Raw genomic sequence first — 19,987 nt, forward strand, 5'->3', positions numbered from 1 at the left:
TTTTTCCATTTATTCATACTTGAATATTATTTACAGTTTTTTTTCCTCATTTCAAAATGACGTTTTTTTCCAGGTTTAGTTTAATCAAACTAATATCTGATGTTTTTCGCATGTATACAGTTTATGCTAAATCCATCTGTGCCACAGACATGGATATGAAACCTTTTTCTCAAGACCACACCATGTACTAAGACAAAAGTACAATGTGAAAGGTCATGCGCAGGCAGAAGATTAAGTCCGATTGACCTTCGGCTGTTGGGAGAAATTGTCCTCCATTGCATTTTAGGGACTGAACTTTCAGTTCCAACTATGTTGTTCAGAACTTCTAGAACTAGCAGCAGAAGTGCAAACCAAAGTTTGCGCTTCTACAGCTCCCGCCACGCTAGTCCCTGGGGACAGCCCGACTGTTCCGGTTCCTGAAGGAACAGGCGAGCCAGCAGAAGACCTAACTGCCTCCTCAGTTCTTCCTTTGGGTGTTTTAACAGCCTTTATACCAGTTCATTTCTTGACCAACCTTCGTGTTCATTCCATTGCCCCATCTACATTTCAAGTTCTTAGATGTAGGTGGTCGACCATTTGCCTTAGACTCTGAACTTCAACAATCTCATCTTTCACTTTTCATCCAACAAACATCATTTCTTACATGTCAAGATCTTTGCCATTCCTTATTTTAGAAGTTTGTTTATGTTTTTAACTCGTTTATTTTTCATTTGCTCACCTACTCTAGTTTTGGTGCTTCGTTTGTGTACCGTGTATAATGCTTAACTTCCATACATCAGACATCCATAAACCACTGCTAACACATCTTACCAGCCCAAGAAGCTACGCTTTTAGACTACACCCTTCTGTTTTGTTAGACTGCTGGGTTTCCCCTACCTATTATTGTAAGACTCGTTGGTTTTGCTTGATCTTTTGTTCCTTAGAACCTTGCCAATAGTAACCTGGTTTTGATTATAGACTTTCATTGTGTATTCAGCTGTCTGCTTTGTCAGATCTTGTGACCAATACATCTTACAGACTTCTTTTGGTGGCTTTAAACCGCTGTTTACTAATTTTATCAGTTCTACTAACGACTGCCATATTTTTCAAAGCAGTTGTAGTTCTTTGTTTTAATGGAAGTACTTGCATGTCTCATTAGCCTTTGTGTTTTGGTGTTCATCCAGAAACTAATCAATTTGAATTGCACTGAACACTCAGTTGAATAAACACCCTAGTGTCTTGCACTAACTGATTTCAAACAACCTTTGTTTTGTGACTTTTCGCCCTGTTACCAGTTCAGCTATTCAAGTATTAGCCTTACTTGTGTAACATCAAGCATCACCCAGTTTTCAAATCCCGACATCATCATCTCAAATGTGTCTCGTTTCTTTCAAGGCATTGGCAGTCACGGATTTCCAAATTTTATTTTTTTATTTTTCAGCGAAGATCCCTTCCTTCTCGCAGAGGAGTTCAACCTAGGAAGTTATCGGAAGGGAGCCGTTATTCCAAAGGTTGCTTTAACGGTGCCTGCTGTCTTACGTTACCAAACTCTTAACTCCGACGTTTTTCTGTTCTGTTCATTCAGTGCTTCAGCATCCCCTGGTTTCACAAGTGTTTGTTTTATTTTGAAACGGTGAAACGTTCATCGTCGCCTTTCTTAGCTCTTCTCTGGTTTCTAGAGGTTGTGTCCACGTTTTCTCTTGAGGGAAGTAGGACAAGAGCTTTTTACTGGTTTCACAGTGTATCCAAGTGAAAGAATATGGTACTCATCCTTGCTGTCTAGTGGCTAACTCAAGGGCTTTTTTGTTACTGCTCTGTTTTGTCACTTTTACCCATCTTTTAGAAGGGGCCTCTCCTCCCGCCACGCTTTTCATCTCAATTGGGATCAGACTTCGCTCAGGGAGACAGGCTATGTTGAGTCATTTTCTTACATGCCGGTGAGACTGAGCTGGCCACGCTACTTTAAGTTATTTGGAGGATTCTGTGGAACAAAAACACTGGTGGCCATGGATGGACTTCCATCCTTGAAGTGCTATGAAACTTTCTTGAATTGGGAAAGACTTTGGAAACTGGAACTAGACCTTCACATAGTTAAGTCCCTTTCCCATCTTAACATACATTGCTGTGAATGGGCTGTTCCATTATTCTTATGACTTTAGACTGCCAGCAAATCAGTACATCACTGAAAGTACTGTATTCAATCCATTCTTGAGCTTAATGACAGCTGTTGACCATCGACTCCAAAGTCCAAAAGTCTTGGCACCTGTAGACGCTTCAGAGTTCAGTGGCAATTGGTGACCATCCACTCCAGTGTCTGAAGGTCGTGACAACCATGGACCAGTCACTTCAGAGGTTAAAGTACAGGCATTTCATTATTTACTTCTGTCTCTCAGATATGACCTTCCAGATCGTTCTAAGGGCATCTTGTCCTGCGCGAAGGCATCGTGTATGGTCTGTGAAAAAAAGGCCTTTACCTCCATGTAAGAGGCATAGAAAGATATGCGTCAGTTTCTCTCCAATCGGAGCTCCTCTTTCTGTCAAATAATCATGCACCATTCGAAATATCTTGACTTGACTCTAATTATTAACTCTCCTGTGCCTCATTCTTATTATTTCTTCTTCTTCTTCTTCTAAAATCCTTGTTTTTGTTTTTCTACTTCCTTTATAACCCTAAAACCCCGGTCCCATCCAACCTTTTCACTCCTACTGCTCTCCTGGCTGTGGTACCGGCTCTGCTGTGGCTGCTGCTGCTGTGGCTGCTGCTGCTGTTACTGCTGTGCTGGAGTTGTCACGAGTCCTAGAAATGTCAGGAGCCATGATCCACAGTCTACCGTAATACCTCTACGCAAAAAAAAAAAAAAAAAAAAAAATCCCACAACGATTGAAATCGTCACACGGTGTTCTGTTTCCCGTTTTCTTTTTTGAATAACTGTTGCTTTCTGAAGTATATACTAGACTGGGCTAATTTGATGAGACTAACACTTGATTAATTAATTCATTAATGAGTTCTGTTTTATGTTTCTTTGTTCTTCCAGTAGTTTTAATGATGATTAGACGTTGTGGAGGTAGCATGGTAGATGCTAAGAAAGTGTTTCCTTCGCCACTTAGTCTGACTGACCGTTGTTACACTTACTCCCATAACACCCACACACACCTCCCAGTCACTTCCCCCCTTCGCTCACCCATCTCCTCAACCCCCTCCACCCCCCCCCCCCATCTCATTCCCAGTCATCTGCTCAACATCTACACCAACTCACTATCAGTCATTACGGATTTTGAGCCGATGTAGAGATAATTGCTTGGTTTTCAATGTTCGTAGCCAAATGCTTGTGTAACTGTTCGAGTATTTTAGCTTTTATTTGGTTTCTATTTTCGTAAAATATTAATAGAAAATGACATAATTTCACCCCAGATTTGTTTGAGATCGCCAAGTCTTCAATTTTTTTTTTAAAAGACATATCTCCGTGGATATGCCTACTACGTAAGCTACGCTGGTCATTTAGTTGCAGTTTATTAGATTAAATTCTTATGTAGTTACCCCAACATCCCTATCGTGTCCTTAAGCCAAATTTTACCAGTACGAAAATTACTTGACGTAACTTTTCCAAGGATTAATACCAAGTTCATTAAACTGTCTGTCGGAGGCCTGTCAGTTCCAAGACGTAGTGAGATGATCGGTTTAACAATCCGATAAGACAAATTAGAAAATAAATTAAAAGCTCCGTGAATATTGATTCTCAGTCTTCAATATCTCCGTCACATCGGCTGAAATTCACTGCGTATCTACACGCAACATCACCCTAGTCCACTTTTCACTTGTGTATGTTTGAATATACGTTTAGGATGTGTAGTATCTGTGTATACGTGTGATTAGATACACAAACACACGCAGCCAATTTTCTCTTTTTGTGTACATTCGCAGAAAAGTACGCATGTTGCTGCGATGTATTCATACGAATGAATCCAGGAATTAATCCATACAAATTTACAGCTTGTATGCACAAACAGCGCAACACCTGCGCGCCTATATACATACACGTAGACACACATATGTGTACATGAACGCATCACTGCACTGCACATGTAAATATGAGTCGTATACACGCGCAAAAGCGAAACATTACCATACATAACAAACTTCTGAATGTGTATCTGGGTATGTATGCCCATCACCTCCTTCACCCCCGCACCCTTCAATACCCAAATGCCCACCCACTCCACCTCACTAAAGCATCTCTCTTGATAGAGATGGGCACTCTTTAAAAAAAATAATTATATATATATAAATCTCCCCAAAAATCCAAAGCTTCAGTTTGGTACTGATACTAACTATATTAAAAATGGAAATAAATCCCCTCTTTTTTATAAAGAAGAAGGATTAACATCAATATTAATCTTAGGTTGCCATATCGGATTGTAATCCGTGAAATCCCAGTGGGGAAATCACATTTTTTTTTTATTTATTTATTTATTATTTTGATAGATGATGATTGATTGAGATTTTTTTTAGAAGCATTATTTTCTTTCATCATTTTTTCCCCACTTCCGCCACCGACCAAAACTCACCCCCCCCCCCCCCCCAACCCCCAACACCTGCAAAAGTAGGACCTCGCTTTCACTTCTAACTCCGTAGTGCTGAGTTTGTTGGAGTTGCATACAATGTTACAGCTTATTATCACTAGCAATAAATAAATAACATTGTATATATATATATATATATATATATATATTATATATATGTATATATATATATATATATATATATATATATATATATCAAGTATATATATACCACCTGCTGTCACTAAAAGGCATGCAATGTTTAGCAATCAAATGCAAAAATCTTTGGTTAAAAGTATTTATATACATACGTATATATATATACATATATACGTATATATATAGTGTATATACACTTAAGGTGATGTAAGCAGTACGGCAAAATCGTCAAAACATCGGCAGGTAAAATGAAATTGAGATAAGATGGAGAATAAATTCCAAATCTGTCTCCTCCTTCTGAGCGTTTGTTGCGTCATTAGATGGTCCCCCACAACAAACCAGCGTTTTAGTCAATGAGCGCTCACTCAGGACCTTCTTGCCTTACTGTTTATCATTTATGTGTATGTGTGAGTCATTTTATATATATATATATATAGATATATATATATATTATATATATATATGGTGTGTCTGTGATTTATGTATTGTAGTCATTCTATTTATACATATTTTCAGTATATACAACTATTTCTTGGTTGTGTGTGTGTGTGTGTATTGTGATTTTATATGTATACTATGTATATATGCATATATATAATATCTATCTATATATAGTATATATATTCATATGTATGTATATATATATATATATATTTATATATATATATATATATATATATATATATATATATATAGAGTGTACGTATGCATACAATCTGTGTGTATCTTGTAATCGTATATTTTATGTCTTGTCTGTGTATCTGTGTTATGTCTTTTGTGTGTATATATATAATATATATATATATATATATATATATATATATCTATATATATTATATATCTAATATTATATATAGATATATATAAATTCATCCAAGGGGCCTGTCTAGTCAAATTTCACAATTTCCTGCTCCACCCAGAATTGAATCTGTTCTAGTTGTTGCCAGCTCTCTGCCCAATCTCATATTTCTGCACGAGTCCTCTAGAACAGAGAAAGTTATAGCATCTCTCAGTTTCCTTTTCACTGATCTGAAGACTTGTCATGTCTGCCTTCGAAGTTTCTGCATTATTGGAACATTTTTTGCATTTGCTTTTCAGAAGTCTTTGCTCTCAAAGCTGCCACAGTATTGTATTGGGCTTGTCTCTTTGTTTTTTTTTTTTTACACTCTGTAAGTCTTTATCATTGCATTTCAAAATGTGGTTCCCCTTTTTGTGATTTTTTGTCCTTTGTCTTGTGTATGGTGTTTTATTCGTTTCATTCCCCGTTGTTTGTTCTCTCTAACTAAATGCCGTTATCTTTGTTTCAGAGTTTGAGATGATGGTTGAACAGGGCCATTGGAAAATGGACTGTCCTCCTCTTCTGGGTTAAATGAAAGCAATTCTTTGCTCTTGTCGGATTCCTAACTGTAAAATTTAAAAAAAAATACTGTTCTCTCCCTCCAAATGATCGATGTAAATCCGTAAGGCTTTTTGAGAAGTAGGTAAAGTTGAACAAAAATTGCAAAAACTGGTGACAAGTGGACCCTTATCATCTGCCAAAAGCTGTAGCAGAAATGGTACAAGTCTACCCTGTTCCTCTCCTGAAGCTTCTGAACCTCCATCTCCGCGGCACATCTGTTATCTTTTTCCAGCACAATTACAATTCATCAGGATGATAAGGCTGCTAAGGTAGCTGGTCCGCAGGTATGCTGGCTAGTGTCGAGGTATGCCACTCAGACGTCGCGGGTCCATGCCTTCCCCAGGGCGATGCAAAATGACTGGCTTCTGTAGAGTTGAATATAGAATTTAGACCAAAGACCAAGCACTAGGACCTATGAGGGGACTAGCTTCTATAGTACCATCTCTGTATCCAAGTGAAATTCACACTTCATTTGCTCCAGTTTGGTTTGTCTTGTGGCTTGGAATGATCAAACACCTTGGAGTTTGGTCACTGAAACAGCTTGGAATACGATTGGCTGAAGACCTCGAGATCTGGTTGGTGGAACAACTTCAGAACTGACTGGTCGAAAGGTTTTGTGTCAGAATGATTCAGGTCTTGTAGAATATGCCAGTTAAAATCAACGGAAGTAAGTGTTTTCATAGCCACGGTGGCTACCTTAGTTAGCTTCTTTATTTGCCGACACTGAAAGCCTTGGATCCCAAGAGGAAATCAGTGGAGATGTGTCTCCTACCATGGTGGAGTCTAGCCCTTCATGAATGTTTACCCAGATTCGTTAGTTGATCGTACTGTGGCACATTTCTTTCGAAAACCAACAAATTGAGTTGACTGGTTACGGTACCTGGATTATTATCAGTCAAAAACTTGACGTGTATAAAAATCAAACACTTTGTACACATTAAGTTAAATATTGTGGGATTTTATTGACAGAACCACCTATAGGGTTAGTTTTTTTATGCTTTTTAGTTCCATGTCCAATAACCACAGGATGGGATTAGTAAGTCAGCCTTGATGTTGTCTGCTTGGTTGAAAACATTGGTTCAGTCTGACTGAACAGCTTTCTCTCTCTTGACTGGTCAAAGCTTCTGCGGTTGGTTTGCTGGAGCGCCCTCTTTGATTGGCGGGAGATATTTGGTGTTTTGGGTTGAAAACCTTTCTAGAAGCATGGGCACTGAAGGCGATAAGTTCTTGTACAGCAAATTCGTCTAATTGACGAGGATTATGGAAGGCTGCTAGGCTACTGACATCCAATTGGAACAGTATTGTGTCATCTGCAGAAAAATCTCAGGCTTACATTTTTACTATCCTTACTAACTACACAAAGCTTTTAGGAGGCGCTAGATTATATAAAGGTGTTGAAGAAGAAAGCTAGGAGTCTCTGGTAGGTCCCTCTAACGCTAAATATTCATGACTATCGAGTACAGTACAGTGTTAACCACTGCCAGTGAATCGTGGACTGAAAGAAAGGTATAAATACTGTAGGTACCTTTTTTTGGCGTTTCTACTCATATCCCAGTGACTGCACTGCTTACTAGTCTTCACTGGACCTTCATGAAGGCCAAAAATAACTTCACTTTGCAGTAGGAGTTAGGATTGGCTTCAAGAAGAGTAGCATCATCTGCACGCTGTGCTAATTTGCTTTCCAGGTCTAGAATCGTTCCAGCAGAAAAGACCAAGACACGAATTGCCAAGGAATTTTTCCCAAGAGACACATTATGAATAGAGTGTCAACTCACTGAACAGGTTATTAACAGCCAGTTATTCTATATACCTAATTGTTTGCTTTTTATCATATAATCAAGAGGCAAGTAACTAATTTCGAAGTATTAGAAGAACTTCTTATAACAGCATTGGTGGACCCTCGGAATTCATAAGGATAGTGATTTGTTGGCAGAAAATCATTGAATTCTCAATTATATCTCTTGGCACAGATAAAATTTTGTCATTTAAAACAATTGTTCTTGGTGTTTCGTCTTCAAATCGTCCTCCAAATGAAACATAGACTTTGTTAGCTATTGATCAGGAAGACTGGTGTCAAGTAGAGGTAACCAGATGCGCCAAAAGGCTGTGTTCATCTTTTGAAAAGGAAAGCTGAACCGCTAGAATTAGACATATTCAGTACTTGTCACTGGAATAGTTACCAATATTGCAAGAAAATATGTTAAATAGTTTGTATTCCTTATACTAGCAAACATATGTATACAGAAATTATGTATGAAAATTCATAAAGTAACTTAGTCTACGGGCGTAACCAGCCTCGTTTCACAGCCAGAACCAGCTCCGTTTCAGGGAATCCATTCTCACCCCCACCCCCTTCAGAAGGGGGGAGGAGGTAGGATGAAACCCCGCTATAAACATCTTAAGTGTCCCCACTATAACCCTGCCAAGTTTCATGGCCATCGGACTAGCCATTTGGCCGTGATTGAATGACAGACGGACGGATAGACAAAATATGCAGTGTTTAGGTTTAATATTAATTTGCCGAGGTTCCAACGAAGTTAGTCTGTCAAATTTTTGAAGTCATCATCGGTTCTTCTGAGAATTATATATCCCGTTCCGACGAAGAACAAAAAATACAACAAATTATTGCTGCGTAGTTTGACACCGGATTTTCCACCTTATCATAGATAGTTAGAGAAGAATATTTAGTTAAGTTTATCACCAACAATTATAGACACATATTTAGTTAACTGGACTCTGCAGTTTGGAATATTAAAATACTTTAAATAGATCCTAGGCTGCTCCATAGATCAGTTCCAAGAAAACGTTTTTGATGTTTATATTTATGGTGAATTCTGGTGTGTCTTCAACTTACCTTGTCAGTTTTTATTTTTTATTTTTTTTTGAGTAATATTGAAATTGAAATTTTTTTCATATATATTAATGCACAGTCGACTGTGCTTTTTGTTCAAGATTACCACAATTGTTTGCGATTCTGAGCTCTGCTGGTATTTATGGGTGTGAGCAAATGAGAGATTTCTAATGAATTGTAACATGGAGATTACTTCAAGAACTCTCTCTCTCTCTCTCTCATACTAAGACTTGCTTTTACTTCCGTTGAGTTCTATCTCTTTATACGTTATTGTTCCCATAACTGTTTTATAATGACTTGAACTAGTAACTCATTATCTCAGTCACTTTTATGCACCTGTCATTATCTCGTCATTATCTTTTATGTACCTCTCATTATCCCGATCACCTCTGATTCACCCGCGTGCACCTGTCATGACATGACCTCATCGTGACCCCAAGTTCACCCGCGTGCACCCGTCATATCCTCATCGTGACCCTAAAGCACACCTATGATGACCTCATCATGACCCCAGATTCACCCATGTGCACCTGGCATGTCCTCGCAGTCACCCCAAAGCACACCTGTCATGACCTCATTGTGACCCATATACACCTGTGTGCACCTGCCATGAAATGACCTCCCCAAAAGCACACCTGTCATGACCTCATCATGACCCCAAATTCACACGTGTGCACCTGTCATGACCTCTTCTCGACCCCAGATTCACCCGCGTGCACCTCTCATGTCCTCACAGTGACCCCAGATTCACCCGCGTGCATCTGTCATATCCTCATCGTGACCCCAAAGCACACCTGTCATGACCTCATCGTGACCCCAGATTCACCCGCGCACGCCTGTCATATCCACAACGTGACCTCAAAGGACACCTGTCAAGACCTCATTGTGACCCCAGATTCACCCGTGTGCACCTGTCATATCCTCATTGTGATCCCAAAGCACACCTGTCATGACCTCATCGTGACCCCAGATTCACCCGCGTGCACCTGTCATTACCTCTCCTCGACCCCAGATTCACCCGCGTGCACCTGTCATGACCTCTTCTCGACCCCAGATTCACCCGCCTGCACCTGTCATGACCTCTTCTCGACCCCAGATTCATCCACGTGCACCTGTCATGACCTCTCCTCGACCCCAGATTCACCCGAGTGCACCTGTCATGACTTCATCGTGACCTGTGCCCGCGCATTCTGGCATTATCTCAGAGTAAGTCGATGCTAAGTAAGCGATACTCGAGGCCACTAACCACATCCCCGCCGCCCTTCTGTCCACCCGCAGGGGACTACAGCTGCCTGAAGGTGGAGCTGGAGTTCACGCGGGACGACGCCTTCTACCTGAGCACCGTCTTCTTCCCCGGGATGGTGCTGGTGACGAGCTCCTTCATCACCTTCTGGCTGGAGTGGAACGCCGTCCCGGCCCGCGTCATGATCGGCGTCACCACGATGCTCAACTTCTTCACGACCTCCAACAGCTTCCGATCGACGCTGCCCGTCGTGTCGAACCTGAGCGCCATGAACCTGTGGGACAGCGTGTGCATGTTCTTCATCTACGTGTCGCTGCTGGAGTTCGTCGTGGTGAACTACGTCGGCCGCAAGCGACCGAAGCACAACATGGCCTACATGCCTGGAGAAAACGCGGTCATCCAGGTATTGACAGAGAACAGACACGTAAGCAGACTAATCCTCCTCCTTCCTCCCCCTAGCGGTGTGCTAGTTGTAGCCTATACTTGACTTTCTCTCTCTCTCTCTCTCTCGTTATTTTGTTTCCGTGCCCTTTTTCGGCTTACTTTTTTATATCTCCCCCACCCCCACTCCCTTTCACTCTTAGGACCCTCTTTTAAGAGATATTTAGCTTACAAATCAGTGTCTCGGCCCCTCACGAAAAAGCTGCACTTCTTAAATTTTTGGGGCAAGCTGACACGACAGTAGTTTTGATACTCCTCTCTCTCTCTCTCTCTCTCTCTCTCTCTCTCTCTCTCTCTCTCTCTCTCTCTCTCTCTCTCTCTCTCATTTTTCTTCCAGTACCTTGAGCAGAAACAGAAAACACACGTTCTCCGTTTTAGTTATTTATTAATTCATTTTGCTGGATGGTTTTTCTTAACATTGTATGTTCTACTTGCATTTTGATTTTTTATTTTAAACAGCAGATTTCCATCCCACGTCCCTAGCCCCATTTTTGGGTTTGCCGTGACACGCCCCCCCCCCAAAAAAAAAAAGACGAATTAAGCATGCGATCGATCAGATAGGATGATCTTTGTCCACCTTTCTCAATGAGACTCGATTGGTGTCGATCTGTACCGAAGTATTGTCTCTCTTTTATGTTATTACTCCATCATTTCCTAAATCAATTCCATTTGCATATATATAAATGTAAAACTCACGTATTTTAGACTTACATATATGTGTGTAAAAGACCTTCTTTAATGCTCTTTATTGAGAAAGGACGCAAAAAACGCAACGTACTATACATGCATGCCAAGTATTAATGAGAGTTGCCGTTTGTATATTTGTATGTAGTGCAGTTTGAAATCGTCCCCCCTATTTGGCGTCAACAACTATGGCAAGAGTAGTATAACTCCCTAGTTGGTGATGTAATGCGATATCTTTATTTGGAACCCTAGTATATACGTCTGTAGCACAACCGACATTTCTCTTGACGTTTTTTGCGTCTAGATCTAACACGTAAGCACACGCCGTTAAAATCCTACCCCCAATCCGGAATCATAGTACCGCACCCACTCACCCAGCCTCCCACCCCTATTGCCGATCCACTACCTCAGATAATATAAATAAAGTTATTTACAAGTCCTGAAGACTTGATTTTTTTGGATGAGGCTGCAAGCATCACGCCTATAAACTCACAGTGAGCAAGAGCTGTTGCAGTAATCTGGTTCAACCTCCCATTTGGCCCGAGGTATATACTTGGACAGTATCACCCCGATCATTGATAAGACGTCTCATGTTGTTGCAATGCACCTGGTTTAGTCTCTTCACTCACCCCGTGGGCTCTCATGCCTCTTTGTGACCCGCTGGTGCTCATACAAGATGCCTCATGTCTGTTGTATGTTTTATAATCAATCCAATTAAGTTCCTTGGCCTATCTGCAACCTATTGCAGCTTGGATTAGGCCTATAAGATACGCCTCAAGCTTTTGGTGCGTCTAACCTTTCTATTTCATCCAACCCAACCCCCTTTTTTCCATAACTCCTTCCCCTCTCAACCCCACAACCCACAGGCACAAATTAACTATAACCAAATAGACCTGATTTTCCATTAACAGTTTCAATTCGATAAGGAAAAATACGACTCGTTTAAGTGCAAAATCACGTCAAGAAATGTTGTTGTAGCAGCTACTAAATTTAGTTAAACAACCAACGCCCCCTTTTGCATGAGAAGCATGTTGTACGTTGTATGTTGTTGTCTCCATCATTACACGCATCGAGATTCGAGACTTTTTTATATATATATTCAAAAAGTAATGGAGGATAACGATCTTTGTCCCTTGGTCGCCTGAATGGCGTCAGGTTCGGAACTTTAGACTCAACTTCTTGACAATGTCCTTTACATTTGAAACATCTGCAGAATAGAGTTAATTTGTGTGTGTTCAGGAGATGTCAGTTTTGATTTTTATCCTTTGTTGTTGTTGTTTTTTTTTTATAAATGAAATATATTTCGAGATTGTTTTTTTTCTTCTTTTTGATAAACGCTGATTTTAGGAAACCCGTATTTTTTGGCTCTCTAAAAACAGAAGCGACTTATTTTCAACTATATATTTGCTCGTATGACCTTTTTAATTTTTTTACCTGTAGAACGAAATGGAACTGCCAGAGAAAAAACTGTTTTTGCTGTAGAAAAACAACAGCAAAAACTCAGTGTTTGAGAAATCTGTAGCTGATAGTACTGAAGTCCTGTAGTCTTCACTTGTAAGACTTCCAAGTGACATATATTTTAGTCTTTATTTTTTCAGAATGAACCTTTTGAAAGACTACTTTATCTACATTTTACAAAGAAAGTAAAGAGATATACGAGTAGGTTAGTTTCTTAGTCTTATTGTGTATACATTAAAACAGGTATACACTGAGACACAGGGTATTATAGTCCATCATTCCTATCGTATACATTGCAAAACAGGTATACTACACTTTTGAAACACGGGTATACACACCTGCATGCATAGACTGTCAGTGTCGTGTGGGTCTATGTGTCTGAGTGTTGATGTGTAGTCAACAAGAGCCTGTGCTGTGCTGGCATAAGGCCAAAGTAATAAAAAAAAAAAAACAAGGTGTGTAGTCAGTGGCAATAGGAACCGAACAGTTTTTAAGGGAAAATTAACTATTTTTTTTAGGGACTGGTTTCTCTCTCTCTCTCTCTCTCTCTCTCTCTCTCTCTCTCTCTCTCTCTCTCTCTCTCTCTCTGTTCTGAAAAGTGAACCATTCCAAACTCAACATCAATTTTGGCACTGACTACGCATTTGTAAATTGTAAATATAAATTGTAAATCTAGGATTTGTAAAAACTTGTGCAGAAGTTAGTCAACTTTTCAGGAATTAAAGTTTTTTTTTAGTCTTTACTATTATTTTTTACCATTTTAGACGACCTTAACTAGCCAACCCTTTCCCTTTAATGCAAGACAGATATACAATCAGTTTGTTTGTGAGTGTGTGTGCGTGTGCCTTTGTCTGTCACGCTTTTTTTTTTTTTTTTTTTTTACTTGTGAGTGGATGTTTCATTTAAAAAAAATCCCTAGTTACCTGTTTGGAAGATGTTTGGTGTCTAGAGGCCTGATCTAGCTGAGTTAGACTGAAATGTTTAATCTGTTTAGACTGTATAGATAATCATGTCTTTGTTAGATAGCGCACAGTCTGGATTGGTCGTTATTGGTTGTCCAAAGGAACCGGAACAAAATTATTTGGTCAAATTACCAATTAGCTTGACGTTGCCCCTTGATTACAGCAAGTTTAATCTGATTAAAATAATAAAATACATTTGTTGTCGAATTAGAGGCCCACTATTCCGCTTCAAAGTCCTCTGAGAAAGCCTTCATAATCGGGAATCTAGTCTAGGAATAATATTTCACCTAATAGTGACATTGAGGCGATCAGTTCTACGTATGAACCAATAACAACTAAGTGGCTGGATCTAGACAAGCAGGTGGAGCTGATAACGCTAGTATTTACATAGAACCAGAGATATAGAACCGTTAGCAAAGTTAGAAGGCTGCTTTTTGTGATGTGATAGATACATAGGTCTTTTCCCATCCCCCCCTATCTACAACTACCCCCTCAGCAAACCTATATATAGGCCTACTGCCTTCTTTTGCTCTTTTGCCCCCTTCAGCAAACCTATATATAGGCCTACTGCTTTCCTTTGCCTTTTCTCCCCCTCCCCCCTTAGCGGTTTAGTTAAATAATCTGCATGTATATCTACTACTGTATGACTACTGTGGCTCCATCTAGCCAGACTGCTAATGGTGTGTACGAGTAACTCGTGCCCTGTAGAATAGGTGTGCCAGACGGCATGAGTTGCTCGCACACCAGAAGTGGAGATGCTTAGTGAAGCTAAGGTTGTCTTAAGTTGCAGTTGTAGGAGTTTTAGGAGCTGTTCGATTCGCTATGACGGAGCCATAACGCCCATTAGAATGGTGCGAAGTGGTCGCTCCAGCAAAGATATCGAATGTTCGTTTCCGTCCCTCTCCCAAACCAGCGACCTTACGCAAGCAAGATCATGCAGAGGTCAACCGGGGTCTTCCTTGCATGCATGATGACCAAAATTAACCCAGCCTTACGAATATATCCCCCCTAATAAAACAATGAATGTAACAAGAAACCGATTTTCTTTGTCTGTCCGTCCGTTTATGACACCTGGCTATTATAGGCCTATGGCAGTGGTCGGTTGCAGTGTTGTAGTTATTAACATTTAGTCTCCATATGGATTCCGATTCGACAAATTTTAACTTTTGAACAATCTGTAGCATTAATTATGACCCCCAACTATCACGGCGAAGGTGGGACATATATATATATATATATATATATATATATATCTATATATATATATATATATATATATATATATATATATATATAGATGTTTGGTTTTGAATGAGACTTACGGTCAATATGTTTTGCTTGGAAACTAAATCTCTTCTGAGATTGTTTTGTCAGTAGCTTGAGTTTTTAGTGTTGAAACAAAGTTTGAGTTTAATGCACAGATGTTAAGTGATGTTTCTTTGGAGGAGAGACTGTTTTTGTGGTAGCCATGTTCAGCTGACGGGATTGGAGAATGGTACGTATGGATTCGTTTCCTCTTAGATTGCGAGAAGAAAAACAACTGCTTCATTATGTATATGTAGAGCTTTGCTAATAATAACAAAAAGAGAGAGATGTGTCTTGTGCATTATGCGAAGCTTTCTATAGTGGATTTTGCCATTTTAGTTAGGACTGATAAAAAATATATCCAGAAAGCCTCTTCAAATTTTTAGTTAACGCTACAGAGCTACAGAAAGAACTTGAGTTCTCTTGTCCTTTTGAAACGCAAATTATAGTCGGAGCTGTAGAATATATTGTGAAAGGTTCATCTTTATAAAACTACACAGAATTGCTTTTTTATGGTGCGTGCATGACCACAAAACGTTGAGGTGAATCGTATCTGATTACCCTTCGTGACAAGTCGTCTCGACTTTATCATTATTTTTGCAGTTTTAATCTCTGTGCAACTGCGGACGGACGAAATAAAAAAATACAGTGTTTTTAGCGTATTTGTTACTTTTTAAACATGTATAATGCCATATTGTAGCCTTGAACCTAACCCAAGCTGAAATCATTTCCAAAAGCAGTATTAGAATTCGTCGAGATCATTGTCAGAGCCTAGTACCATAATACTGTTCGACGCTCTTATTTCTCTGTTCTAAAGCCATTCTTAATAGAATATGGCTAATTAACCTTTAAATTTCAAACTGCTGCCAGATTCCGGGACTTATTTACGAAACTGGTCTGAAAACCAACATAGACTGACAGTGAACCGGCCCCAACCCGTCAGACGCCTATTCAATATGACTGGCTGATTTCCGACCGCCTGTCTTATCTTCAGTACGATTCCTCTGACATATATGAGATGCCGTAAGAGAAGCCAGGTCAATTATGCATGACCCATCTAAAGCCAGGCCTCTTTGATAGACATTATCATCTCCAGTTGCCTGAAACAAATTCGAATCTCGGTGGAAAATTGATCACTCGCTCTGATGATCGCCCAGCAACAGTACCCTAGGCCGATGTTTCGAGACATCAGTGGAGCTGTCATATTTATTTTCATTTCGAAAAGTCTGTATTTCTGCTTTCATCTTTATATTAATCTTGACCTTCCAGTTTGCAAAGTGGAGTGTATGTGTAAGTGGAGGGTTTACACCACAATACCTGGTTTTTATTAAACTATTTTTAGCTGAAATACATTTATAGTTTTCTCATTGCCTATGAAAAGACTGTAGGCCTATGTTGAATGACTGAGCCATTCGTTTGTTATTTTATGTTTTAAGTTTCATATAAATTCTGTGATAGGATATTCATGTTACTTCTGCATTACATAAGCCTTATTACTTGGACATTATAGCATTTCATGACGAGAATTAACTTGAAGCTTCGTAACTTTGTCTATTCCCCATTTTCGTATCCCAACTTGAGGGTCAAATCAGTCGCCATTTGCACGTATTTTGTTTCAAAGGTCCCCGGCGATTAACGCCCCTTTATTATTAATCAGACAGAATTATACATTTGCATATGAAATTATCTTTACTGATCATTTGAAAATGGAATAGTCTGATAGTCATAAATCTTTTAGGTTAGACACTACTACATAGCTCTAGTTTTGAGACACACAGAGCAAATTATGTTTTTTGATCACGTGATGGAGGCATATTGTTGCAAACACAAAAAAATATTCATTAGGGAATCTGCATGAGTGCATGGAATTCCATTATTTTTTTTCTCGAACGAATAGAGGTCACTCTTTTGACTGGCTTCGCTGCCAAAGTGGTTTTGTGTGACAGAATGGACTGTCTTCTCCTTTCTTGCTGTATTCAGGTATACAACCCTAGTCTCAAGTACCAGTCACTATAGATACTGGAACTCAAGACGGTTCGAGTAGTACCTGTCACTTTAGATACTGGTACCCAAGCTTAGTCTCAATTACCAGTCACTATAGATACTGGTACTCAAGACGGTTCGAGTTGTACCTGTCACTATAGATACTGGTACCCAAGCTTAGTCTCAAGTACCAGTCACTATAGATACTGGTACTCAAGAAGGTTCGAGTAATACCTGTCATTATAAAAACCGGTACTCAAGCCTAGTCTCAAATACCTTTCACCATGAATACTGGTGCTTAAGATGGTTCAAGTAATACTGGTACCCAAGACTGTTCAAGTACCTGTCACTATAGTAGCTACCTGGTACTCAAAACGGTTCAAGTAACCTGTACAGTACAGTAGATGACATGTTTCTTTGCTGAATGTTAAAAATAACTGTTGAAATTCCAGTTCATAATTATAGTTCGAATGAGACCTTATGCCATTCTAGGGAAACAGAACTTCCTTGGACGCCAAGTTCTCGTAATGAAAAATAAGTATCCCTAATTTGCATATCATTTTCAATTGTGTATTAATCATTTTCAATAAGGGAATACGTTTGCAGATGACGTACAATAAATATAGGCCTACAACCAAACCGTAAAGGCAGTAGTGAACTCGAGACTTGACCAACTACTAAATTAAAGTCTCCTAAAAAGAATTCTTTACCTACCCTAGTGTTCCTCAAGGGGCTAATTTGTCATTGCTTTCAGTGGAGAGGGGTAGCAGTCCATTAATTCTTTTTTTTTTTATTAGAGTTGAGATTCTAGAAGAGTGACCTCTAGAGGTATTTTAGCTTTCAGTCTATTTCATTGTTATGCTCAATTTCAATTTATATATATATCTATATATATTAATATATATATATATAGATATATATATATATATATATATATATATAATATATATATATAGTACTGTATAATAAGTCAATGACTCATCAATGTTGTATAAAAAATATATCATGTGTAACTATTGTGCCATTTTAAAAATTTGCATAGCAAGCTCTGTATATAAATCTGATCCATGAATTTCTTCACCTCTTTTTGTCTTGAATCACAAAAAAAAAAATAAGTTATTAAAAATATCAGTATTGGACCCAGCCAGTGTGTCTAGATGTATACTAAACTTGAGTCTGTAGAGGATCAAGGAAGCTTTCGTTTTAAGAACATTCGACTTTCACTGCCCATTTTCTAATGACTTGTTCGCTCTGCTTCTCTCTCTTTTCAGCGGATCCCACAGGCCATACACCGGATCGGTCTGAGTTTGGTAAGCGGCTGGGTAGGTTGAGGTTATTGTGGGGCGCCTGCTGGTGGCCTAATGTGGACCTGTTGTGGCCTTGTGATGTGTTGTAAGCGGCACCCTTAACCCTAACACGAAACCCTGTGACCCTTATATATTATATATATATAATCTCCTTGGGTCCCCTAACTGTATATTCTTTCACTCGTCTATACGTCCTCTCCGCTCTGCTCCTATGGGCCTAGGAGGGCCTATTCTGTTATGTATTGCATCTGTTCCTCTGTACCTAGTAAAGTGTCCACTTCTTGTGAAACGCCATAATATCCCTACTTGTTGTCCCAACCCCTTCTTCTTCACCTTCTTCTACTTTTTCTTCTTCTTCTTCTTCTTCACTGTCGACAGCCCCCTTACACTCTTTCTCTTTCCCTCCACCTCCTGACCAAACCCCTTCCAACCCTATGTACTGCATCTGTATCTAGAGAGATATTAACTTCCCATAACTCTGTTTGATAACCCTGGCTGGCCAATGCTGGCCCCGGATGCTGGATGCTGTTGTTTTGGTGATAACGAGATGACGATAACAGTGATGATGAGATGGCGGTGGTCTAAAACGATCACCATCCCATCGCCCCTTATGGGACGTGCGTCGCAAGGGAATGCTTTCCGCCCTGCGTCTCGCTGTTGGACCATGGAGCCAGTAAGTTATTCAAGTTGATTCTGCAACTTAACCTCGCAAATGAGCCAAACCTGCTGATGGAAAGGAAGTCGAGTAAGTCGGGGACTTTGTGATGTGATGTCATGAACAGGCGCAGCTCTGAAGTGCACATGAATTAAGTTGGAAATGGAGAAATTGGGGCTCCTTGGTCAAGGCAAGATGGCGGAGAGCTAGCCCATGCGATGCTGCCTGACTTTGCTCTGTTGTCAACCTCCATTCGATACATGACTAACGATCCAACAACCTCTCACTCACTCATTCGCACACTTCTATCACATTCCCTCCTCATCTTCAGAACGGTTTTTTTTTTCTTTTTTTTAGCCTTTCATCCCACAGAAAGTTTGAGTAACTTTTTTTTTCTCCTTTTTCATCCTGGAAGTCAACCGTTGCACACAACCTCCCTGAAAAAAAAAATGCTTAAGGCCACAAGAACCAGCATAACCTCATGATTAACCGTACCTGCCCGGAGGTTTTTATTTTCGTAAATATTTTTAAGATTTTCCATGGTGATTAGGCCCTTTTTCAGTGGGGTCTCTTTTTTTCCAGTATTTAAAAGTAAGAAAAAAAATTGAGGAATGTGTAGTCTGTAAGGTCACCTCCAGAGTCTTCCAGTTTCCAGATCTCCTCTGTAGCTCCGACTTTCCAGGGGCGAGACATCGCGACAAAATCCATCCTGAAATTTTGGTCTTTCATCCACTTCTCGACACTTCCACTTTTCTCTGTAACATTTCCACATTTCTATTTAACATTTCTCATTCAAGCACAACAACAACATCAATCACAACAACAACATCGATGCGTACCATATTATTCATTCTTCCATATGAGCCAACCAGTCAATCAGTCAGTCCTCCTCGTCACAGAGTGACCCCCCAAAAAAAGCCACCTATGGACAGTTTCCAGCGAGCGAGCGAGCGCCACTTCTGGCACGACCTAGCATCTGACAAAAAAAAAAAAAAAAAAAA

At 39.7% G+C, this 19,987-nt stretch overlaps 1 protein-coding gene across 1 annotated transcript in view; it reads left to right on the plus strand.

The window, feature by feature from the left end:
• LOC135199545 (glutamate-gated chloride channel-like) overlaps positions 1–19,987 on the plus strand; it is a 393,487-nt gene that overhangs the window by 338,436 nt on the left and 35,064 nt on the right. Inside the window, exons 10-11 of the mRNA XM_064227700.1 lie at positions 10,227–10,615; positions 18,296–18,346. Coding sequence (XP_064083770.1) covers positions 10,227–10,615; positions 18,296–18,346 — 440 coding nt within the window. The remainder of the gene's footprint in view (positions 1–10,226; positions 10,616–18,295; positions 18,347–19,987) is intronic.

The sequence above is a fragment of the Macrobrachium nipponense genome, chromosome 25 (assembly GCF_015104395.2).
Source record: "Macrobrachium nipponense isolate FS-2020 chromosome 25, ASM1510439v2, whole genome shotgun sequence".
Taxonomy (NCBI): Eukaryota; Metazoa; Arthropoda; class Malacostraca; order Decapoda; family Palaemonidae; genus Macrobrachium; species Macrobrachium nipponense.